General features: G+C 43.3%; 1 protein-coding gene across 5 annotated transcripts; it reads right to left on the bottom strand.

The window, feature by feature from the left end:
* Positions 1–1,616: 1,616 nt before the first annotated feature.
* LOC311123419 (lactadherin-like) lies at positions 1,617–23,836 on the bottom strand. 5 transcript variants are annotated; one of them, XR_014612583.1, is made up of 11 exons: positions 23,669–23,836; positions 18,553–18,678; positions 18,040–18,171; positions 11,467–11,580; positions 11,090–11,271; positions 10,347–10,502; positions 9,925–10,069; positions 8,361–8,563; positions 6,755–6,910; positions 2,909–3,729; positions 1,617–2,419 (listed from the first exon to the last, which is right to left on the bottom strand). XR_014612583.1 is itself a non-coding variant. In XM_084197684.1 (10 exons), the coding sequence occupies exons 1-10, from the start codon at positions 23,745–23,747 to the stop codon at positions 3,586–3,588; spliced, it is 1,437 nt and encodes a 478-aa protein (XP_084053810.1). In that variant the 5' UTR covers positions 23,748–23,836; the 3' UTR covers positions 1,617–3,585. The 5 variants fall into 5 exon arrangements, 2 of the variants coding, with proteins under 2 accessions (XP_084053810.1, XP_084053811.1); XR_014612584.1 differs by having other exon boundaries at positions 1,617–2,406; positions 3,521–3,729; XR_014612585.1 differs by having other exon boundaries at positions 1,617–2,406; positions 3,521–3,729; positions 8,361–8,545.
* Positions 23,837–25,563: the final 1,727 nt, after the last annotated feature.

Below are 25,563 nucleotides of genomic sequence, written 5' to 3'. Positions count from 1 at the left end.
CCAAGTAGAGACTTTGGACAGGGTGGATATGCACAAGATTTTAGTCAGACCAAGCTATAACATTATATATTTACTACGACAGTACATTCAACCAAAAGCTAATATAACAAAGGCATCAGAGATTATTTATAATCTGTCACAGAAACTGGAATCCATCTCCCCAGATCAGTCAATAAATGCTTCTGGTATTGACTTATATGCTGCCCCTGTCTTCATGTTGTTGCTGGACATATCTTTTTTTAAATGTGTGTAGGTCACCTAAATCATCAGAAAAATTGCCCCTCCTGAGAATTTTTTCAGGAGCCGCCACTGCACACACACACACACAGTGATAACATATAGTCATAGAGTGTAGTTGAAAGCCTTGGCCAGGGGCTAGACATACCAGCCTGTGTGAATAGCAGGGAGATGAGGGTGTAATTACTATCATAAACACCAGTCTATTGCCCAGCTAGTAGAGTCCTGTATTGGGACTTAGGCGCCCCGTCCCAAATGGCACCTTATTCCCTATATAGTGCACTACTTTTGACCAGAGCCATATTTAGATGGGTGCCATTTGGGACGCAGCCAGGGAATGTTTGGATGGGAGAGACACAGACATGACTATGGTCTGACCGGTCTGACCCACAACAGAAATCCCTCAGGGGTCGGACAGTGATACAACAGAGCGGTAGAGTGGTCATCAATGGGCCAAAAAGTGTCCCAAAAAGCACCCTATTCCCTATTTGGTGCACTACTTTTGACCAGGGACCAATAGGGCTCTGGTCAATAGGTATTAGGGTGCAATTTAGGACAAACCCATGGGTTGTCTTCTGTGGTTTACACTGGAATGGCCAGACTACTTCCTAGTCGCAACATGTATGGGACACCAAAATGGAGGAGACATCGATTGTTCCTTCAAAAAGGTTGAGATGATTTAGTCTAGCCTTGATGACAGGGTCTTTAAGTCTTCTTCTGCTATTGTATAGTCGGGAAGTCGGGAACGGAACATTGTTTCTAGACAGTCATCACACCCAAAGAGTCAACTAAATTACTGTAGTTTATACTGAAGTTGGCTGTAAACACGTTTATTGACGTGGTTGTAACTATGAAGTTTAAGAGTGTCTGTTTATTTTATAAAAGCAATTCAGATTGTATGGACTACCACACACTCACACAGCCCCATAAACAAGCCCCCATGATGTCACTTAACAATCAGGTCCCATTTATGCAGGCACTGACTTTTTCCTGTCCTGCCATCCACGACACGCCCATCCTGACAGTATGATCACACAGGTCATGCAGTAGAATGGGGCTCCACTGCAGAGCTAGTGGGAACACAAAGCTCTGCTCTGTAACGTCCTGGCAGCGGCATGGACACACATTCAAGAGGAAGAAAGACAGTGGGAGGGAGAGAGAGAAGAGGGGGAAGTAATAGAGGAACAAAGAGAAATGAGAGAGAGAAACTGCCTGTCACTGAGAGTTAGGCAGAAGGGCGAAATTACAAAGGGACACTTATTTTTATGCTGTTAACTAAGTTGATGCTATTACTGTAAGACTGTCAACAATGTCTACCCATACAATGTCTTATGTAATGGAAATGTTTTCAATCCAAATGTTCAACACAGAATGTTTTTCAACTTATTTTTTATTAATGACGTCTGTTGAAGACTAACACAATTGATTTCTTAAAAAAATTATGAAAAACCACAACATTTCATCATTTCTACTCACTCAATAATTTCTACTTGTCTCTTGTCTGTACTATTTTATTTCTACTAATACATTATGGAATAAAACTGTTTAGGGCTACTTGGAATGCAAGAAAATGATTAGAATACAAGAAAATCTGCTAAATTGGAGAGAAAAAAACATAAGTCATTGATCAAGTGCGAAAGGTACACCAACATACTGAACAATCCTTTGCAGCTTTTAGTTTCACTTTAAAAATCAATATCCTTCCTTCAATTAATATACAGTATAGGTAATATACAGTACAGGTAATATACAGTATAGGTAATATACAGTATAGGTAATATACAGTATAGGTAATATACAGTATAGGTAATATACAGTACAGGTAATATACAGTACAGGTAATATACAGTATAGGTAATATACAGTATAGGTAATATACAGTACAATAATTCCATTGTCAATGAACTAATTAGTTAATTTATTATGCCCAGCTATTTCCCAAAAAGTATATTGCACACAGGCCCTGCTTCAATATACTACTAAGTGCTCATATCGACCAGCTGATGTGTCTACTCTCCCTTCAATACACCCATCTATATAATGGTAGACCAGGGGTCTTTAACTCCAGGTCTGGGGGCCACATCAGGACCGCAAGCTGCTTTTTTGTGGTCCTCGACAGAGCCTTTTGTTTACTGTAAATCACAGTGGAGGCTGCTGAGTGGAGGACAGCTCATAATAATGGCTGGAATGGAGCGAATGGAATGGCATCAAACACATAGAAACCATGTGTTTGATACCATTCCATTAATTCCACTACAGCCATTATTATGAGCTGTCCTCCCCAATTAAGGTGCCACCAACCTCCTGTGTTAAATCAGTGGTATTCAAACTTTTCCAGCAGGGACCCCATTCTTTTGGCAGAATTTCTGATGACCCCAACCCAAATCTAACGACACAACCTCCGATTTTTATATCAACAAATAACCTTAAATTCATTGCCTTTTCATCTCTCTTATCAAAATTAAGAGAACGAATAAATACATTTACAAATAATCTTTCTCAAAAACGTTTGTATATTGTTCCATACAATAATCTGTTGGCTACTCTTAATATTTTAGGTTGCCGCCAACTAGGATAAGTCCGTTCCGACTGGGATAGGGATTGTATTTTTATTTGGCGACCCTGACATTGAATACCACTGCTGTAAATAGAAGGCTCTCACCCTGGATACATAATGTCAGAGAGCACGGCGGGACAAGCAGCTGCTAGGTCGGCTGGCAAAGTGACATCACACAGAACTGTGAGTGTTTGGAACGTGTTGGAACTGGCAGCGCTGGGGGAAGGGTGACCCGACATGTTCCCTATAGTGTGCTACTTTTGACCATAGCCCATGTACTGCCAATAGCTCAAAAATAGTGCACTATATAGGGAATAGGCGGACATTTCAGACGCACCCTAATTCTATGGAGAGAATGTGAGCGCCCATATAATTAGAATTGACACTGTGCCACCGTCACTGTGGAAAGGATTGAAAACCAATGGGAATTGATCAGTTTTAGCTAGAGAATAATATGCACTTAAAAAAAAAACACCTGGCTAAATCTGCTGCTAAGTCCCTGAAATCAGAAAAATATTTGTAGAAATACAAGATGGAGAGCAGAGAATCTGGAGCATATTCTATTGATGCAAAGTTCTGGAACGTTGCATATAAAAATGAAATTTAGAACCTGACACAGTTCTCCAATCCACATGATAAGAGATCCATGTACATTCTATACATTCGATTTCTATGTCCTGGTGCAGAGGAAGGTGTGACTGATTCCAGTGTCGGTCACGTGTGGACAGGTACGGTATGGAGACTGGGTGGAGGGCTTTGTGGAGCACTGGTGGATTATGGGTAATGTAGTTCTAGTAGTCACAGCCCAGCAGCTCCATGCGCAGGGTGATGCGCTCGTGCCACTCCCAGGGCACAACGCGCACATAGCGGGCATAGAACGAAGGCTCAAACAGGTTCTTCTTATGCATGTTGTTGTCAATGTTGCCTTGGAAAATCTGTCAGGGAACACACACACATCAATGGTCAACGGTTAACTACCATATCTGTCAAGGAACACACACATATCAATGGTCAATGGTTAACTACCATATCTGTCAAGGAACACACACACATCAATGGTCAATGGTTAACTACCATATCTGTCAAGGAACACACACACATCAATGGTCAATGGTTAACTACCATATCTGTCAAGGAACACACACACATCAATGGTCAATGGTTAACTACCATATCTGTTGTATGGTGTGAATAATTCTACATCTATAATATAATAATAATAATAATAATAATAATAATAATAATAATAATAAGCCATTTAGCAGACGCTTTTATCCAAAGCGACTTACAGTCATGCGTGCATACATTTTTTTGGTGTATGGGTGGTCCCGGGGATCAAACCCACTATCTTGGCGTTACAAGCGCCGTGCTCTACCAGCTGAGCTACAGAGGACCACCCATCTGAACCATCTGAACAAATATGTCTATATTTAAATATGCATGTTGAAAGGGACTCATGAAATGTATTTTTTTTGTGTGTGGGAGTCCTTCTCAAGGTTCACTTCAGTTTTTCAATCTCCTACCCAACTGTGTAGACATTACTTCATGTGTGTAACAGTTATTGTTCAGATAAACTTAAATATTCACCATATTCATTGAAACAGTAATTTTTAATGGTACTACTGAATGGGAGGACAGATCTGATATGAACCGATATGTAAAGGTCAAAGGTCAATGTCTGAGGCCTCCCATCAGGGGCTGTAAATCGGTCTGAACTATGACCTCATTCATGATGACAGCCTTATGAGCCAAACACAACTCCCCTCCCAGTCCCTCTGAGGAAGCCCCTGGCTACGTCATATAATGTCAAGGGTCTACACTCAATGAAAAGATTGAAGGTTATTTATACGTCACTGAGGGTCATTGAATTATCAGCCCGTTGTTTGCAGTACTCCCATGGGGGTGAAGATGGGCCTCTCCTATTCCACTATCCCACACAGAGAGGGGGCTACAGGGGCGAGCGTCACTAGCACTGTTCCAGCCAGGGGCAAAACAGGAAGTAAAGAGATCATTCACACAGAGGACCAGGGGATACACTCCACACACAGGGTGGGGGTCCAGAGAGGGGGTCCGTCAATTGGCACGAAAAACACACTAAGGTCCCAACTCATGTCAACAAACTGTGCAGAGGTTTGCAAAACCCCTTATCCCTACTGTCGAATACAAATAGTAATGGTAAAAAAGATTAGAGTATGTCTGTGTTTCTTTACTTCTAAATGGCTTCCTCTCCTTTCCTTTATGAACACTGAAATAGCTGGGTAGACTTATATCATCTAACAGATACAGTGAGAGAGAAAAAAGTATTTGATCCCCTGCTGATTTTGTACGTTTGCCCACTGACAAAGAAATTATCAGTCTATAATTTTAATGGTAGGTTTATTTGAACAGTGAGAGACAGAATAACAACAACAAAATCCAGAAAAACGCATGTCAAAAATGTTATAAATTGATTTGCATTTTAATGAGGTAAATAAGTATTTGACCCCCTCTCAATCAGAAAGATTTCTGGCTCCCAGGTGTCTTTTATACAGGTAACGAGCTGAGATTAGGAGCACACTCTTAAAGGGAGTGCTCCTAATCTCAGTTTGTTACCTGTATAAAAGACACCTGTCCACAGAAGCAATCAATCAATCAGATTCCAAACTCTCCACCATGGCCAAGACCAAAGAGCTCTCCAAGGATGTCAGGGTCAAGATTGTAGACCTACACAAGGCTGGAATGGGCTACAAGACCATCGCCAAGCAGCTTGGTGAGAAGGTGACAACAGTTGGTGCGATTATTCACAAATGGAAGAAACACAAAAGAACTGTCAATCTCCCTCGGCCTGGGGCTCCATGCAAGATCTCACCTCGTGGAGTTGCAATGATCATGAGAACGGTGAGGAATCAGCCCAGAACTACACGGGAGGATCTTGTCAATGATCTCAAGGCAGCTGGGATCATAGTCACCAAGAAAACAATTGGTAACACACTACGCTGTGAAGGACTGAAATCCTGTAGCGACCGCAAGGTCCCCCTGCTCAAGCACATATACATGCCCGTCTGAAGTTTGGCATCAACTCAACTCGCCGTGTTTGGAGGAGGAGGAATGCTGCCTATGACCCCAAGAACACCATCCCCACCGTCAAACATGGAGGTGGAAACATTTTGCTTTGGGGGTGTTTTTCTGCTAAGGGGACAGGACAACTTCACCGCATCAAAGGGACGATGGATGGGGCCATGTACCATCAAATCTTGGGTGAGAACCTCCTTCCCTCAGCCAGGGCATTGAAAATGGGTCGTGGATGGGTATTCCAGCATGACAATGACCCAAAACACATGGCCTAGGCAACAAAGGAGTGGCTCAAGAAGAAGCACATTAAGGTCCTGGAGTGGCCTAGCCAGTCTCCAGACCTTAATCCCATAGAAAATCTGTGGAGGGAGCTGAAGGTTCGAGTTGCCAAACGTCAGCCTCGAAACCTTAATGACTTGGAGAAGATCTGCAAAGAGGAGTGGGACAAAATCCCTCCTGAGATGTGTGCAAACCTGGTGGCCAACTACAAGAAACGTCTGACCTCTGGGATTGCCAACATGGGTTTTGCCACCACGTACTAAGTCATGTTTTGCAGAGGGGTCAAATACTTATTTCCTCATTAAAATGCAAATCAATTTCTAAAATTTTTGACATGCGTTTTTCTGGATTTTTTTGTTGTTATTCTGTCTCTCACTGTTCAAATAAACCTACCATTAAAATGATAGACTGATCATTTCTTTGTCAGTGGGCAAACGTACAAAATCAGCAGGGGATCAAATACTTTTTTCCCTCACTGTAAGATCAGTGGCGATGAAGGAGAGGAGACAAGGAAAGGAAGCTAGTTAAGCCTATCAGAACTATGAGGCTGAAAAATACATATTTTGTTGGGGAGCTCCAATACATGAGACTGTCATAATGAGAATACATTGGGAGAAATGGTTCACAGACCTTCTCTGTGTTAGTGTTCTCATCCTTCACCAGGTTCCAGGCATGTCCGTCGTCGCTGTAGGCCACTTTGAAGGCGGACACAAACTGCACCACCCCAAAGTCCTTAGCCCCCTGGGTGATGATGCCTGTCAGACGCTTGGTCTTCTCCAGGTCCACCTGGGACAGGATCATGGAGGAGAGGACAGTAACATATAGACCAGATTAATGATGAGGGAATACCTCAGGGCTCAATTCAATGAACCCTGTATTTTGAAGTAGCTCTTTTCCCAAGGTCAAATAAAATCACAAAACGTGTCTTGGGTATTGTATGAAAACCATAGTAGAAAAGAGAAGGACGGTTCACATACATCGATTTCAGGTGAAAAAAGGAAAATGTTTAATCCATTTCAAACATTTCGCCCATCTGGCCTTCATCAGTGTCATAAAAACCTACAACTACTACCAGGTAGACTCCCCTCACAGGAATGGATTCACTTTTCAGAATAAGAAGTTTATAAACAAAGATACTGCGTAAACATATGTCAGACTCCTATCGCTGATGTCTGTTTCCTCCCACAATTTGTGCCCAATATTGAATAGCTGTTTCATCATATAAAACAGGATGAAGCAAGAGCAGATGTATCAGAATCCCACAAGGATGATAAAAATGTCCATTACTTTTTGTTTTACAAATCATATTAGGAAGAGAAAGTGACCTTTCCTCTAAGGTTGCACTGTTTCCATTGATATTTGTATGGTATTTACTAAGAAACAATGTGGTAACAATCTGTACATTCTGGTACGTACTACAACTAATTTAACACAACTGGGAATTACCTGCTACCTAAAAGTTCCCATCCTAAAGACACAAACAAGTAAGCCATAGGTTATTACTGTATGAATACCATTTTACCAAGTACATTCCAAGTAATTACCTAGTCATTTCTAAACCGTAAAATAAAGTGCTACCTGTAATCCTTTGTTAAAGAGCACAGTTTAAAAGGGCAGGTAGCCTGGCAGGTAGAAGCGTTGGGCCAGTAACCGAAAGGTTGCTGGATCGAATCCCCGAGCTGACAAGGTAAAAATCTGTCATTCTGCCCTTGAGCAAGACAGTTAACCCACTGTTCCCCAGGCGCTGATGACGTGGCCGTCGATTAAGGCAGCCCTCTGCACCTCTCTGATTCAGAGGGGTTGGGTTAAATGCGGAAGACACATTTCAGTTGAATGCATTCAGTTGTACAACTGACTAGGTATCACCCTTTCCCAATCTGGGATTGGTACATACATTTTTTTAACTTATATCGCTAGCTATTGGTTCTTAAAGAATATACGTTTAGCTGCCTTAATCCATCAGAACCCAAAATACTGTTTTACTCCATTGTTTGTAAACAATGTAATTTTAAACAAACACTAACTTCGAAACATGGTTAAAACTATGCTTTTGAGCTCATGGATGTTCAGTCCTTGCATCCATAGCTCTGTCTATGAATTTGAGAGTGGTTAAATTTCTCCAGGCCCCATCCCTCAGCTGTTTACCAAAACAAGTGGTTTGTTTTTTCGAATCCAGATTGCCCCTTTAAAAGAGGAGATCTCATCATTCTATTAGTGCTGGTGGAGTCAGTCTCACCTGTAGCCACTCTGAGCGGTTGTTAGTGGCTGGGGACCAGGCGTTGGTCTTGCCCTGTTTGTCTAGCCGGGCGAACTGTGGGTGCCAGGTGAAGGCGTCAATGCCCCAGGTGCGGAAGGCACTGGACGCCGAGAGCTGTCCGTCAGAGACGAGGCGGGACTTCATGCCCATTGGCTCAGAGCAACCTGTCGTGTTGGAATACACTGTAAACGAAACAGCAGAGAGACAATGATGGACAGGGAAGGAGCAGAGGTGAAAGACAGAAAACCAATAGAGAGAAACCAATGATCACACCCAAGTGAAGAACCACCCACTCAGTAGAGTACATTTCAAAGAGCCCGTCCTCCTAATTTCTCCCTCCACCAGCCGCCACTGCAGCTCAAAGCATGCAGATTAGCTAATACTGATTGATGGATTGATTTGTATTTTGACACCATGACATAAACAGTGTAGAACAGGTAGCATTACATAAACAGTGTAGGACAGGTAACATGACATAAACAGTGTAGGACAGGTAGCATGACATAATCAGTGTAGGACAGGTAACATGACATAAACAGTGTAGGACAGGTAGCATAACATAAACAGTGTAGGACAGGTAGCATGACATAATCAGTGAAGGACAGGTAACATGACATAAACAGTGTAGGACAGGTAGCATAACATAAACAGTGTAGGACAGGTAGCATGACATAATCAGTGAAGGACAGGTAGGTATGCCATATTATTTCCTGTGTATAGGCACAGTACAGAAAGTCAATAATAAGACAAAGTAATGAAAGCAGGGAATGAAAAGTCCCAGACAGATATTGATAATAAACAAATATAATTTGTATAAAGGAGGTTTTGAAATTAATAGGAAAGGGGAGGCAGGGAATAGGAAAATAATGGGGAATAGGAAAAGTGAGGGAATCCAAACAGCCTTCCAAGCAGCAAGGCAATTTGAACTATAGCTGTATCCACACTGAGTAATAGGGTGGGGCTGGGAACACATATGGACATGGTGTGTGTGCATGTGTGTATGGGTGGTGTTTTTGTCAGGAATTCCGTCTCCATTGTTGCACGGCATGGGTCTCCCTCTGAATGCTGTCCAAACCACTCCCTATGTAGTCTAACCATAACTAAATCTAGACCTGTGTTTGGCCATCTAAACAAACTTCTGTTATTGTCAGCAAGCTGGACTGAAGAGCCACAGTGTCAACACAACGAGACCGTATGTACCCAACTTAATGCCTTTTACTTGGTGGGGTTTGTACGTTTTCTCAAGGTCTATTTCTGGTTCAGGCAGAGGACCCTGAATGTCCCTGGGGATTTGAATGGGGTTTTCTTTACAGCCGCATCTCAATAGTCTGAAGTGGCCTCCTTTCTTTATCTCCTTATGGTCATCTGATGTAAAAAACAAGACAGCAAATAGCCAGACCATATTTCTATCACCTGTCCTGAGTTTCCAGATTGGTGCAGATAAAGGCGAGGAGACGAGGTGGAAAGGAAGCCAAGTAAGACTATTGAGATGCAGCCTAGTTGTCTTTCCTCTCTGTTTTCCCTTGTAGAGGGGTCTGTTTACCATTGAGCTCACAGCCCACCAGCTCCATTCGTAGGGTGCAGGCCTTGCGACACACCACGGGAATGACGCGGATGAACTGGGCCACGATGGGAGGGTCAAACAGGTTGGTCTTGGTGCTGTCATTATCAATGTTACCCACAAACACCTGGGGCACAGGGCACAGAAGTGAGGTCTCCACGTTGTTATAGGCATTCATGTGGGAGCTACTGTACAGCTCCAAGTAAAACATGCCAGTAGGAACAGATCTAGGAACAGCTTAAACCTCCCACAATTCTGACCTTAACCATTAAGAGGATGAAGAATATCTGACCCTTTATCAGTTACTTTGACTGTAGGAAATTGGGCAACTATTTAAATTACCTCACACTGAGTCACTGACTATAAATGACTGTTACTATGGTAAACTCATATTGTAAAGTCACCTTGTCCTTCCTCTGTCCCTCTGGTCTGTAGGGAGTGTAGGTCTTACCATCAAAGCTGGAAGACACTTTAAAGACTTTAATGTACTCAGCTATGCCCATTCGACTGGCACCCTGGGTGATGATGCCAGTTAGGCGCATCTTCTTTTGCATGTTGATCTAGAATCAGAGGTCAGAGAGAGGTCAGACAGGGGTAAAACCACTAATCATCCTCCCCACTTGGATTTAGATGATACACTCTTAGAAAAAAGGGTTCCAAAAGGGTTCTTCAGTTGTCCCCAAAGGATATTTTGTTTTTGTTACAGCTAGAAAGGGTTCTACATAGAACACAAAAGGGTTCTTCCTGGAACCAAAAGGGTTCTACCTGGAACCAAAAAGGGTTCTTCAAAGGGTTCTCCTATGTGAACAGCTGAAGAACACTTTTATAGCACCGTTTTTTCTGAGAGTGTACAGTCCATGTCTGTTTATATGTGTGCTGCATGCTTAGACTGTACTAGAGCTGGAGGGCATCATTCAGACACATCCAAAAAGGCTTTCATTTCTTTTCCATGACAATGTCCATAGAGACACCAAATTGAGTGACTTCATAAAGTAAACAGCATGTTTCAAGCCAAAGTTTAGGCTGGACCCATGAGGAGCTGGCCACGGTCCACCAGTGGGTTCTGGCCCACCAAACAGTGGATACTTCACCACAACAAGATTACCACAACAAGTGATTATTTACTAAACTGTCTTGGTTCTCTAACCTCCATCCAGGGGTTCTTGTCGTGGTTGGCGGCGGTCCAGGCGTTGACCATGCCCTGGTTGTTGAGCCGGGCCAGTTCTGGACCCCAGCGCTGAAGACCCATAATGCCATAGTGCACAGAGGAGGCCGAGATCTGAGACTCTACGATTTCTCCTCCCTCCATCCCCATCAGAGAGATACAACCTGGAACAAACACATACACAGACATACATTCGTTACAACGTCTTATAAAGAGACATAAACAGATTATAATCTCTAATATGGACATACTGGTTGTGACTTAAAGTACAAAGAGAGACAGTTCATAAGTTGTAATACGCAGAGTTGTAGACATGTTTCAATCTCTACTATGCAGTGATTCCCCTGCCCTATACTTACGGAGCTGGCATTGCTTCCCAACATAGGGTGAAGGGCACAGGCAGGTGTAGTCACCATCCAGATCTCGACACATCCCGTCGTTCTTACATGGCTGGTTCTCACAGTCATTCACATCTAGACAGGACAAGCACAAGAGATAGACACAGTTATATAGAAGTTGCGCATGTCATAATACACCTTGTCCTGACATAGGAATCTGGCATGGGACTTCATTATGACACATCTTGTTCTAAACTGCTTTTCTGGATGGATTTTTTTCATGAAGACATCAAGATGTCTAGGAAAGATGAAATATTGTTGCCCTTATCTGGTCAGATAACTACATATATTTTCTTGGTTGCTCTATTCAACCGGACCATAACGATTGAAAATACATCCGAATGAACCAGTTCTGCCCACTGGGTCTGACATCTAAAACACTGCCTGGACCTGAGCAGGAGAGAACACAGTCCCTGATGGTTAAATGCAGGACACTTGTATCCCAAAGGTAGGTCAGATATATCCCAGTAGTAAGACTACATGCAGGCTAATCAGCCAGGTGGGTGAACCTTGAAGCACCACAATACCTCCAGTGTGGCTCCATAATGCCTCTCTGCAGGTGTGTTCTCTAAGACACAGGGGTGATGACAGGGGCACAGCTGGGGGCAACTTTGGGGCCAGAACATTAATTACCACAGGTGAAGGGCAGGGTTGTGGTTTTGGGTGTGTTCTATGTTGTGCCTGCAGGGTGAGGTGATCTGGGAGTAGTCTGTGGTAGTCTGTCCACTACTGCAGCTCTTTCTAGTCCCCCACCAGGGGGCTCACTTGTATTATAAATAGCATGGACTTATACCTGGGGTGTATTCATTAGTTCACACCATAGAAAACCATAGCAAAACGTTTTGCAACAGAAAACATTGGTAGGTCCCTCCCCGTTTGCTTCTGTTTGGTTCTGTTTGGTTCTTAGTGAATACACTCATTGTTCTTTAATCTAGTCCTCTGAACAACAACAACAACAATTCTTCAACAAAGCCATTGCTGTCAGGGGAATTTTATAAGTGATTATTGTTGTCAGATAAAACAGTATTTCCCAAATGGTGGGCCGGTACCCGCTAGTGAGTCATCACTGATTCGTTCTATCACCTTAGAAAAATCAGCTTTGTTCATTCAGTGCCCGTGGGTCACAGGAAAATTCCAAAATGGTTTGGTGGGTCATAGGACAGAAATGTTAGGTAACCACAGAGCTAAAACATCTTGATATTGTAATTACTCATCCCTGGAATTCAAAAATAGGCCATAAACACAAACACAGTGGTTGAAAACTGTGTTTATATCAGTCTAAGTGTCCCTCGGAGCCACTTCCAGGTTGTAATCTACGGGGCAGACAGCACTTTAACACCACATCTTCTGTTTAGCTGCTGTTCCCGTTAACTCTAAGAGGATTGGTCCCAACTCTAAAACCCATTCCGTTCAACGCCGTGACAACACACACACCCACACTGAGAAATACAAGCACACACACCCACGTGCATGCACATACACAGAAAACACACACATGCCCTCCAGTCATTCTGACAATCTACTCAGTAAATAATATATCTGACCTTGATTAGGTAGATTAGATGGCCTAGGTGTATCTTTAGACTGTTTGTGTGTGTGTGTGTGTGTGCACCTGCATGTGTCTCTATGTGTCTGTGTCAATGGCAGACAGGGACACTGACAGAAGGTGAAGACTGGTCTGATCCATTCTTAGAAGGAAGGGCAGAAGATTCTAGAATAATGTGGTCCATAACAAACAGCAGTACATCCAACCACTAGCCAAGCAGGAGTATTCCAGCCATGTTGGTGCCAAACGATGGAGTGACAAGACAATACTGAGATCCACCCTACCTAGAGGCCTATAAAAACTATGACGTCTGGTAGAACAAGAACAAATGTAGGTGGTGACAACCAGACAGCAATAACACTGCAATAGGTGGTCAGACTAGCAGTTAGAGGTTATAAATATACTATGAATCATCTACAGTTTTGTAGTCGCATCAGCGCGCCTGGTTTTTCAATCAGATTCTGGACTTTCAATGGAAGACTTGGACAAACCAAGGATATGAATGGAAAGGACAAGGGTTATGGTGGCATTAGCCTCCTAGATCCTAATCTGGAATGTGAAGTATTAGACACTTTTTTACCAGTCCATGCATGAATATCAGTTTGTTTTAATGAGAAGGCAACTACTGACTCAACTAGCCCTGGGGCTCTCAATAGCTAGGCCTACTGTGTAGAGAGCAGGACTGGCAGCAGTCTCCTTGCTCTGCTAAAGCCTTCTGAGATTCCAGTGGACCATGGCTAATTGCTGTAAAGGTGCCTCAGAGAGAGAGTTCCTGGCTGGCTAGAGGGGGTATTAGAGAAAATCTGGTGAAAGCTTGTACACACAAAACATGCAACTTAGGAAAAGTCCAATGAACATAAATATCCAAGTTGGCTGAACTTAAAATTGGGAAATTGTTGAGCTGACATGATTTATGCCCATCGTGAGTTGAATTTTTTGCCTTTGCAAGTTCCATTTTACTTTATTTATTTTTTTGTCAGGGACCAGTTTATCATTATAACATATATTTTAGAGGCTGAAATATGATGCATTACAACTCAAATATTTAAGTTCAAACAACATTGTTTTTCAAATTCAGCTCACACTGAGCAGAAATTATTAGGTTAGTAGAGTATTCCATGTCAGCTCAACAATTTCCACATTTTAAATCCAGCCAATTTGGATATTTAAGCTACATGGATTTCTTGCATTTTTTACAGTGTAGATTGGTGAAAGCTATGTGGTGGAACCCAGGCTGTTGCCTGTTACGTATCCAATTTTGTTGGATCAGTGTTTGCTCCAAGAAAGGAAGGATGGAATGATGCATTTAGAAACTATTCAAACAGGATCCAATACTTTCAGAATGCATTGTTCTGGCCAGTCAGTGTTCTCTCTCTCTCTCTCGCTTTCTCGCACGCACGCATGCACGCACACACACACACACACACACACACACACACACACACACACACACACACACACACACACACACACACACACACACACACACACACACACACACACACACACACACACACACACACACACACACACACACACACACACACACACACACACACACACACACACACACACACACAGTATTTAAAGCCCATCAATCGCCAGCCCACGCTTCACCACATCCTGGGTGTGTCCCTTGGATGCACTGCAGGCAGAGTTACTCCTCCTCACCATAGAAGGGTTTAGAACACTCATTCTTAGGTTTTTGATATCCAAATAAATGTTGTAAATGTCATCAAAATGACATCACTGTTTTTAAAGGGGCAATCTGCAGTTTGAAACAATAACAAAGCCACCCAGCTGCTGTTTTGGTTAACAGCTGAGGGAAGGGGCTGGAGAAATCAACACATTTCTAATTCATGGACAGAGCTATGGATACAAGGACTGTGCATACATGATCTCAAAATGATAGTTTTAACCATGTTTTTAGGCTATACAGTATTTGACCACAATTACATTGTTTACAAACAAAGGAGTAAAATAAGCTTATATTTTGGCCTCTAACATGGTACGACTCATGAGGCAATGGGTACATACAATTCATTTTAAAAGTCTAAAGATGGATGGATTTAATGCAGATTGCCCCTTTAATGTCATGTTACAGCTATGTCATAGTGTGAAGCCAAAGGGACATTTCCATATTATGTGGATAATAAAGTTTTACTCCATTCTGCTCCATGTAAGATCCTTTCTGTGCTACTCACATATTTAAAATGATTTTAAAAAGTAAGGACCAGATTGGACCACCAGTGTCACACCCTGGCTCTGGGACTCATTATGTTGAGCCAGGGTGTGTTCATTTCTATGTGTGTATTTCTATGTTGGTGTTCATTCTAGTTTGTTGTATTCTATGTTTGCCTGAGTGACTCCCAATCAGAGGCAACGAGTGTCAGCTGTTGGCTGGTTGTCTCTGATTGGGAGCCATATTTAAACTGTATGTTTTCCCTTTGTGGTTGTGGGTTTTTGTTCCGTGTTCGGTCATTGATACCGTGGACGTCACGAGTCGTTTCTTGTTTTGTTTCGTGCTTTAACTAATTAAAGTCATGTTTGTTCATCACGCTGCGCCTTGGTCCTCCTCTCTGTATGACGATCGTGACAGAAAAACCCACCATGCAACGACCAAGCAGCGTGTCCAGGGGCAGCCCTTGGGGTGGACATGGGAGGAAGCGCCGGGAAAGGCCCTGGCGAAAGAGGAGCAGCGTGTCCAGGAGCAGGCAGCCTGGACATGGGAGGAGATATTGGACGGTAAAGGGTCCTGGACTTGGGGGGAAATCCTGGCCGGGATGGATCGCCGGCCATGGAGTGAGACGGTGGAGAGGCGACGAAGAGAGGAGCAACGGCGTGATCAGGGTCGTCGTCGGACGGTCGTGAGGCAACCCCAGAAAATTTTTAGGGGGGGGGCACACGGCATGGACGACGGGGCTGACGGAGGAGAAAAGGGGGCGGATCCAGAAGGCCACCAGGCCAGGGGTTCACCGCCCTGTACGTCCTGTGCGGATGCCTCACACAGAGTGTGTGAGGGTATGCATTCAGCCAGGACGGGTGGTGGCCGCTCTTCACTCCAGGCCTCCTATCCGTCTCCACAGCCCAGTCCGGCCTGTCCCTGCTCCACGCACCAAGCCTACGGTGTGCGTCGCCAGCCCAGTCCGGCCTGTCCCTGCTCCACGCACCAAGCCTACGGTGTGCGTCGACAGCCCAGCCCGGCCTGTTCCTGCCACCCGCACCAAGTCTACGGTGCGCGTCGCCAGCCCGACCCGGCCTGTTCCTGCCACTCGCACCAAACCTACGGTGCGCGTCGCCAGCCCGGTCCGGCCTGTTCCTGCCACCCGCACCAAACCTTCGGTGCGCGTCGCCAGCCCGGTCCGGCCTGTTCCTGCCACCCGCACCAAGTCTACGGTGCGCGTCGCCAGCCCGACCCGGCCTGTTCCTGCCACTCGCACCAAACCTACGGTGCGCGTCGCCAGCCCGGTCCGGCCTGTTCCTGCCACTCGCACTAAGCCAGGGGTGCGAGAAGTCAGCCTGGTAAGGCCCGTTCCTTCTCCACGCACCAAGCCAGGGGTGCGAGTCGTCAGCCTGGTAAGGCCCGTTCCTCCTCCACGCACCAAGCCAGGGGTGCGAGTCGTCAGCCTGGTAAGGCCCGTTCCTCCTCCACGCACCAAGCCAGGGGTGCGAGTCGACAGCCTGGTAAGGATCGCTCCTGTTAAGTCCAGTCCTGCTCCAGCCGGCGGGGCCAGACTGGACCAGGGGTACTATGGGGGGTGTATTGGAGGGTGGTGGTCAAGGCCGGAGCCAGAACCGCCGCCGAGGAGGTATGCCCGCCCAGCCCTCCCCTGGTTTGTTTAGTTGAGGCAAGGTCGCAGTCCGCGCCTTTAGGGGGGGGTACTGTCACACCCTGGCTCTGGGACTCATTATGTTGAGCCAGGGTGTGTTCATTTCTATGTGTGTATTTCTATGTTGGTGTTCATTCTAGTTTGTTGTATTCTATGTTTGCCTGAGTGACTCCCAATCAGAGGCAACGAGTGTCAGCTGTTGGCTGGTTGTCTCTGATTGGGAGCCATATTTAAACTGTATGTTTTCCCTTTGTGGTTGTGGGTTTTTGTTCCGTGTTCGGTCATTGATACCGTGGACGTCACGAGTCGTTTCTTGTTTTGTTTCGTGCTTTAACTAATTAAAGTCATGTTTGTTCATCACGCTGCGCCTTGGTCCTCCTCTCTGTATGACGATCGTGACAACCAGTGAAGGCTAAAGAGCTAAAGCACAACTTCTTCAAAAGCTGAGATCACATAGAAGATATCTTGCCATCCAAGCAGTAACACACAAATACAACGTTTGAAAAGAGATTCATATCCACGATACACCCAGTCATGCTGCATTTAGTCAAAATGGCTGAAAAGCATTTTTTCACACTAAGAGGCTTGGGTGGGTTGCCATTTCCTCATTAGCCAACAGCTCTCCAACGTGCTGAATGAAAGTCTTTCATGAATCATGAGCTCACCACAATGCTCTCTTACACTCATGCACAGAGTGGAAAATGTCTCAGGTGTTTCCAACTTTAACAGCCGTTAATGTTAGTAATGCCTGCCATGACACACCATTCAGTCTGTCAGTTTGTTGTTTTGACTGTAATGGTGGAAGTTAGGATTGGGGTAGTGGACCCTACCCAAGGCAAGCTGGTTCTCCTCATCTAAAACAATTTGGCATGAATTGTTTTCGATTTAAAAATGTATCTTAAGACAACAATCTAGGAAACGCAGAGTAGCACAGACATGTTGGCCATGTTCGACTACTTCAGAAATGAATCCTTCCTGGTTTCCTTGAGGTAAGTACATATCTATAAATGATTGGATAGCTGTAAGCAAGGTCACCACCCTATTACTTTCACCAATCCAACCAACCAATTCAGATCTGTGATTACCTGAAGGAAGGAAAGCCCGGGTTGGCAGGGCGAATTACGACAGAACAGGTACAGTCACAGGTAAGGTACTTACTGATCTGGCAGTGCACACCCTCGAAGCCAGGCTGGCATTTACACACGTATTCGCTGAACATGTCTCCTCGTCTGGTCGGAGTGATGACCTCACACGACCCATCATTCCTGCAGGGGTTGGGAATGCAGGGACCTTAGGGAGAATTGATTAATTATAAAGATGGGACATGCTCCAGGAAAAAAATCAAGTATATGCTTTCATTTAATGAAAAACAGTAAGGTTTAATTAACAGAAATGGAAGCAAGCGCCTGGGTGCCAGTCCAAGAAATTAGCTTTGCTTCTCAAAGTGAAGTGACAAGACCAAAATCTCAGTATACTGAGTATATTGAATTGTCCCATTTGAAACTCAAAGCTTTGTAAATACATCCGCCTGCCTTGACCATATTTGGCTAACTCTACTCCTCCTTACCAGTCTCATTGACCTGCCTTGACCATATTTGGCTAACTCTACTCCTCCTTACCAGTCTCATTGACCTGCCTTTACCATATTTGGCTAGCTCTACTCCTCCTTACCAGTCTCATTGAGGTGGCAGGTGTCTCCAGTAAAAGCATCAGCACAGATACAGATGAATGGGTCCTCCCCCACCCCGGTCACACACGTCCCTCCGTTATGGCAGAGATTCACTTCACAGTAATCCCCTGGAAGCGGGGGAGCGAGAGAGAGAGAGAGAGAGAGAGAGAGAGAGAGAGAGAGAGAGAGAGAGAGAGAGAGAGAGAGAGAGAGAGAGAGAGAGAGAGAGAGAGAGAGAGAGAGAGAGAGAGAGAGAGGGGAGGAGAGAAAGAGAGAGGAGTGTCACAGAGTGGTCCCATAAAGGCACGATATGGAGCCTCCATACACCTGCCATGTTTTGGACAATTTGACAATCTCTGTGTCAAAAGGCAGTCACACCTCACCTCAATGGCCTCTCCATTACATGTGATCAAGCATATCTTACATCATAGCATGAAGAGTTGGAGGCTTGATAAGGGACTTCCCTGGTCTCCTGGCCCTGTATTCACAAAGCGTCTCACAGTAGGAGTGCTGTTCTAGGGTCAGTATAATGAATAAGATTACATGGGCAGGGAGGACCTGATACTAGGTCAGCTCTCCTATTCTGAGACACTTTGTGAATACAGGCACTGGCACTCTAACGAGAGTTGTTTCCCTCCATGAACACAAAGGAGATGTGGTGATGCTGAGGGCAAATGTTAGCTAGGAGGCCACAGAGGGCCTAAGTGCTGACTCACATAGCACATGAGACCAGGAAGGGAGAGGACAGGAACATCCAGTGGGAGACAGGTGGTTTCGTAGTTCCACTAAGCCAAGAGTGACCCTACAGTCCTCCATGACATACCAGCATACTATTCCAATTCATAAAACAGAATCATACTTGCTTTACAATGGGAAGGTTCAACGACATACAGGAGTTTGAAGAGGTGAGCTTAGAATGGTCATTAGCTTTGACAATCATGAACAAGCTCCCTGCTTGAGAAAAACAGTTTGTATGCTCCCTGTCAAGTATTGCTAAGTAGCCTATTATACAGCTACAGGTATACTTGCTGTATTTACACACTTGGTACGCATTTTAGATACCCTGGTCTATGTAATGTAGAGTGCTGCATGGTGGGTATCTCACTCCTCCCATCACTCACCTGTGCTGTTCTATCCATCAACAGGTTTTGCAGCCTCTGTCAACCTTTTGTAGTGAGCATACTGGCTTTACAACCAACTGACAACAGACATGATACAGCATGAACACCAGCGTTAAAACACTTCCTTTGTGGAGCTGACAAAGGGGTGAGAGAAAGCGTTATATTGAAAGTATATGAGGCATTTCAAGTTAAAGGCATTTAATGATTTTGTGGACGTTCCTATACTCTTAGAAAAAAAGGTGATATCTAAAACCTTAAAGGGTTCTTTGACTGTCCCCATAGGAGAACCCTTTGAAGAACCCTTTTTGGTTCCAGGTAGAACCCATTTGGTTCCAGGCAGAACCCTTTTGGGTTCCATGTAGAACCCATTTGGTTCCAGGTAGAATCCTTTTGGGTTCCATGGTTCTACATGGAACCCAAAAGGATTCTACCAGGAACCAAAAAGGGTTATCTTATGGAGACAGCCGAAGAACCCTTTTGGAACCTTTTTTTCTAAGAGTGTATTGGAGTCATGTTGTCAAATGTTGACAGTGGGGTCTTGAAATCTTCGTTAGGGTAAAACTAGTCAAATTCCTCTGTTGATTACACTCAGGAAATGGAGGGAGTGGAAAAGGCCACAGAAGTGACACACCTGTCTTTGAGTTTATGATTCATGACAATAAATCATCAATGGTATCAACCTGTTTCAGTTTCTTTTGTCAGCTATTCAAGTAGAGGTAATGAAGTGTGTGTGTGTAAAATGACTTATGTTCTGCTTTTCCTGCTGCTTGGATACTAAGAAACACATTTAAACACAGCCAAAGATTAATCTGGGAACCAAGAACCTAATCTTGCGTGCAGGCTGGTCAGCTATGTTAACAGTCTGTCATGAGAACTAGCCAAAGATAATTGCTCTGGGTCCAGACAGACACACTGACATGTTAAATGGACCGTGCATTTCATTCTCACCTCCCTCTGTGCTTTACTTCACTAACACAATGTGTTTGTCTGCCAGACTAAAAGAATGCAGGATTCCCTAGATCAGGGTTCTTCAATTCCGGTCCTGTAGGGCCGAAACACTTCTGTTTTTTATTTCTACCTGTTAGTTAATTGCACTCACCTGGTGTCCCAGGTCTGAATTAGCCCCTGATTAGAAGGAGAGGATGAAAAACAGAGGTGTTTCGGCCCTCCAGGACCGGAATTGAAGAACCCTGCCCTAGATTATAAACAGACCAGGGATAAACTGTACCTCAATATGGATTCCCATTTTCCTCATTTCAGGAATGACCAACACTTACACAACACTAGGGTCGCGTTCCACTGCTCAGATGTTGCATGCATCAACCAATGGTTGCTGCGTGCCACTTCATTGACTGTGTCATCGACTGACAGATTGATGTGGTTATCTGATAGGTAACATACCTATCCAGGCGTTGTAAGATCTGACAACGTCTAAGTAGTGGAACGCAACCTAGGTGTGTTGAGGGTCAGGGGGCTTGAGCCAGGTATACCACCTGCTCCTCAAACAATAGCATGGTATTTTTTCACTGTAATAGCTACTGTAAATTGGACAGTGCAGTTAGATTAACAATAATGTAAGCGTTCTGCCCATATAAGACATGTCTATGTCCTGGAAAGTTTGCTGTTACTTACAACAGTCATGCTAATTACATTAGCGCACGTTAGCTCAACTGTCCCGTATATGGGACACCGATCCCGTAGATCCCGGTTCTATGGGAACAGCCGAATAACCCTTTTAAGTTGTAGATAGCACCTTTGTAGGCTGATAATGCTGCTTTACAGTGGGAACAGATAACAACACATACAGATGTTTTCCTATTCCATCGGTACAGCTTCTTAAACACTTCCTGTGGCACACTTTCTGTGAAGCATATCTTATGGAGATACAGTATACTGTGTGTACATTAGGACTAGTAGAGAACAGAGGCTGCTTGGGGGCGGCAGTTAGCCTAAAGGGTTAGAGAGACAGGCCAGCAAGCGGAGGGTTGCTGGTTAGAATCACAGGCCGGACAGTAAAAATCTGGTGAGGATTGAATACCCTAGCTGCCATCTGCTCCAGGGGTGCTGCACAGTGGCTGACCCTGTGCTTCCAACCCTTCTGTGTGTGCATTGGGGTGGGTTGAGTAACAAAAGTATATTTCTGTTCTCCAAAAAGAAAATGGACATGAAGTATTCTTCCTCTTCTTCCTTTTCAATATACAATGATTTAGAGGAAACAACATGCCTCTTACAAGAATCACTTGTTGTGATCGTAGTCAATAAACATAAGCCTGTGCTGCTAACCATATCTTTACAAATACAGCCTTTATAAATACAGGCTTGACAGTCTATCATCAAAAATCACATGGCAACAGTATGTCTGAGTCAGGCATTCAATTACATACATTGACTCTTTAGGGTGCCGTAAAAATAGCAGACAGGACTGAAATAATACACTTCACACTTATGAAGCGCCAACTTTGATGATCTTTTAGGTTTATGGGGGTTGTCATCACTAGAACCATGGTCTGAACAACTGCACTCACTTAGACCATTTGAGAGAGGTACAGCCCTTTGGATTAGATCGAGGAATTGTCTGAGGCAAAGAATCTTCACTGTCTAAATTCTAGTGATTTTTTAAACTAAGATTAGACAGACAAAATAATTTCAGTGGTGATATGTGATAAACGTTTAAAATATGATTTACACAATTAAATGCATAAGATGGATGAAAGCAGAGCTTGAAAAGGGTGTTTGAGGAGAGGAGAAGGAAAATCACTTGACTGAAAGCACACTTCAAACGTAATTCTCAGCTGAGCAATGCAGGGAAATCTCATTCATGATGAGAGTTAAATGATAAACTAATCATGGATCATAGTAACTGACATCCCTTCATTTTACAGACCTGACGACACAAAAAAAGTCATGACAGGAAAATGACAGTTTCCTGATTAAAAAGAGTGTGACAATAACTTTTTTTCATCCAATATGTTTATCATCCAGCCCACATTTGGATGTCCATCTCCTGTGACATTTAACCTTTTCACTGAGCCCTACAGGTGACAAATTGGGACATTGCATTATAAGTGTCTGATGCAAGCGGTATGGGCCAGAGCAGTCAATACAAGAGAGTTGGACATAACATGAGAGTGACAGGCAAAATCAGTAGTTACATCTGACATTAATGAAGTGTTGGGCTACAGACAATTACTGTACTTTGCTTGGTTATTTTACAGTGAAAAATGGTCATCTAAATAAAATCAATACAGGTAAATGATAAAAATATGAACATGTGTGTAACCTGTCTGTGTGTAACAGAAGAAGGATGCCAGAAACTTGTTGTAACTCAAAAATATTGTTGCCTGCAACTGTTTTAAAACCGGTTAAAACAGTGTACTGTACAGTAAGTGCATATTTTACATTTGTGAAATAATTTGTATCTGATATGAAAGTAGAGGGCTTTATGTTTCTAGAACCTTATGGCAATTAAGAATCGATTCACGTTTAGATGGAGTTTTTGGCTGTTTTGGCTGCCAGAGCCAGTTTACCTCTAAACATAACATATAAGGTCCTTGGACGTTAAAGGGACAATCTGAAGTTGCTACATCCATTTTTGGACTGTTAAATTAATGACATATAGCCATTGATTCTTGAAGAATATAACTTATAAATTCTCCATGAACTTCATCAGAACTCAAAATATAAGCTTGTTTTACTCCAATGTTTGTAATCAAAGTACATGTAAATATACACTGTAGGCCTATAGGGTCAAAACATGGTTAAAACTATCATTTTGATCTCATGGATGGTCAGTCCTTGCATCCATAGCTCTATCTATGAATTTGAGAGTGGTTATATTTCTCAAGCTACATCTTTCAGCTGTTTACCAAAACAAGTGGTGGGGTCTCTGCTTTGTTATTGTTTGAACTCCGGATTGTCCCTTTGAAGGATTAGTTTTTAACTGTAGATTATTGCGCTAGGGTTGGATGAGGTAACCAACTAAATAAACGGGACTCACCTTTCACTGAGCAGATGGCAGCGATAAGGACACAAGCGGTAATAAATGTCAAATGGAACAAAAACCCATGACGTTTCATGTTGATTTCCCGAGAATTACCCGCTTTTCCGAGAGTAGACCAGATGGATAATGTAATACAGTGATACCGCTAGTTTTCCGGTTGAGATTGACAGGGAAGGTAGGCGGGTTCTAAATTAGCTGGTTCCATGGATTAATGCGCGGTTGCGCGCGTCTGTTACTGGAGCATAGCCCTAAACCCCCTACTGTAAAATGAGTTAACATTTGTGTTTCACTTTATATTTGTTTTAATAAACACTTTGTGATAGACCTATGTACTTAGAGAATTTACTATCTAGTGAAGTCTGGCTATAGTATAAGAACAATGGTAGGCTAACATTTTTGCCCATTTCAGGCTGCAAAAAGATCGCTGTGAAAGATTTAAAGTTAGATATGTCACAAAAGCAGGAGCACAGGGGGCCCAACTGACAGATTTTTAAAGCACATTTGTTTAAAAATAATAATTTTAAATGGCCTATACATTTCAGAATTTCCTGAAATTAATACAAATTAAAACCATGCATGACAGTAATATATTTAATTGTGTGATAACAATAATCATAGCAGGTAATGTCAGGGGTAGGGGTGCCCTCAATGGCATTTTGAAAGTGTAAGCTATTATATATTTAACATTCTGGATTTATTCTCAAACTACAAAGGCCTATGCTAACTAATGGTAAGGTATCTGCCCCTGGCAGCCTACCTGTAGCTAGGCTATAAGTAACTCCTTTACCCTTCAAAGTGGGTACCTTTACCCTTCCCTCTGCAGATCTGGACCTGGGGGGTTTGATGTCCACACTTTGAGTTTTGTCGCTTCCTAGTGGACGTTTTTCCCAATGAAATAGAACAAAATTGTGGCTATGGTCAAACCATAGAGATAGATAGAGTACTCTATAGTGCCCAAAAGCATATTTAGCATTGGCAGCGCCATTTAGGACTTTCACCATTTTGAAGAAGTCAACTGGGTTGGACTTCCTATGGGTTAAGGAAGAATCACATAATTCCATCCAGGTCATTGCAATAAATTATACTTGTGAACAAACATTCCATAACTGCATGTGGCAGTAAATCACCAACCTTGGCTTTTATACCTGTTCAAACAACACACTCCAGGTGGCAGTATGCAGCCTTTCAATTTGTTTACCAACTCATAGAAGTAGTGGAAGAAGAAAATGGACTGGGAACATCCCGCATTGAGTAACTCAACATTACAACAAAATCTATGGACAAAAAATCCTAGCTAAAAAACGTTAGCTGACATGGACTAGTTGATCTGGACATTTCTGACAAGTTATAAATAGCTCTCTAAGGTATGCAATGACTAACATGACAAGAGAAAAACTGATGATGCACTACACAATTTCAAAATTGCACCTCGGGGGGCGCGCCCACAGTTTGGGAACCACTGCTCTAACTATCTCTATGGGTCAAACTTACATAAAGTGATTACAGTAATTACAGATAAAAAGCCTCTAAAATATTGACTACAAGTACATTAGATTATTTGAAAATTATTTTGTTATAGTGTTGTGAACTTGTGTGATCCATTACGAAAGTTGTGTGTTTACACAAAAGTTATTGCTTGAAAGAATAAGAAAGGATTTGCAAGACAAGTCTTTACATATTCAGCTTACATGTGTAGGCTATCTGAACAAAGAGCTTTGATTTTTTTCTAAAAGGGAACGTATTGATGTTACATAACTGTTGTCCGGAGGCTTCCTCACACTTCTCTCACATTCCAAGAAAGACTATATGCCATCGATAATTTTGATCATTGAAAATGTATTGTATGAGACCCAATTATATTGGCTTATACATTGACACACGACCCTCCACAC

Source organism: Coregonus lavaretus (genome assembly GCF_964263955.1).
Source record: "Coregonus lavaretus genome assembly, contig: HAP1_SCAFFOLD_733, whole genome shotgun sequence".
In the NCBI taxonomy this organism is placed as follows: domain Eukaryota; kingdom Metazoa; phylum Chordata; class Actinopteri; order Salmoniformes; family Salmonidae; genus Coregonus; species Coregonus lavaretus.
Note: the sequence above shows the minus strand (reverse complement) of the source record. Positions and strands in the feature narration are given on the sequence as shown.

Bases quoted from the DNA above. Each gene is read 5' to 3' on its own strand.
- LOC311123419 (XM_084197684.1), bottom strand. From the start codon at position 23,747: ATGAAACGTCATGGGTTTTTGTTCCATTTGACATTTATTACCGCTTGT. The intron at 6,911-8,360 runs GTGAGACTGACT...ATCCTGTCCCAG, and splicing joins ACCGCTCAGAGTGGCTACAG to GTGGACCTGGAGAAGACCAA. The intron at 3,730-6,754 runs GTCTGTGAACCA...GTTCCCTGACAG, and splicing joins AGAACACTAACACAGAGAAG to ATTTTCCAAGGCAACATTGA.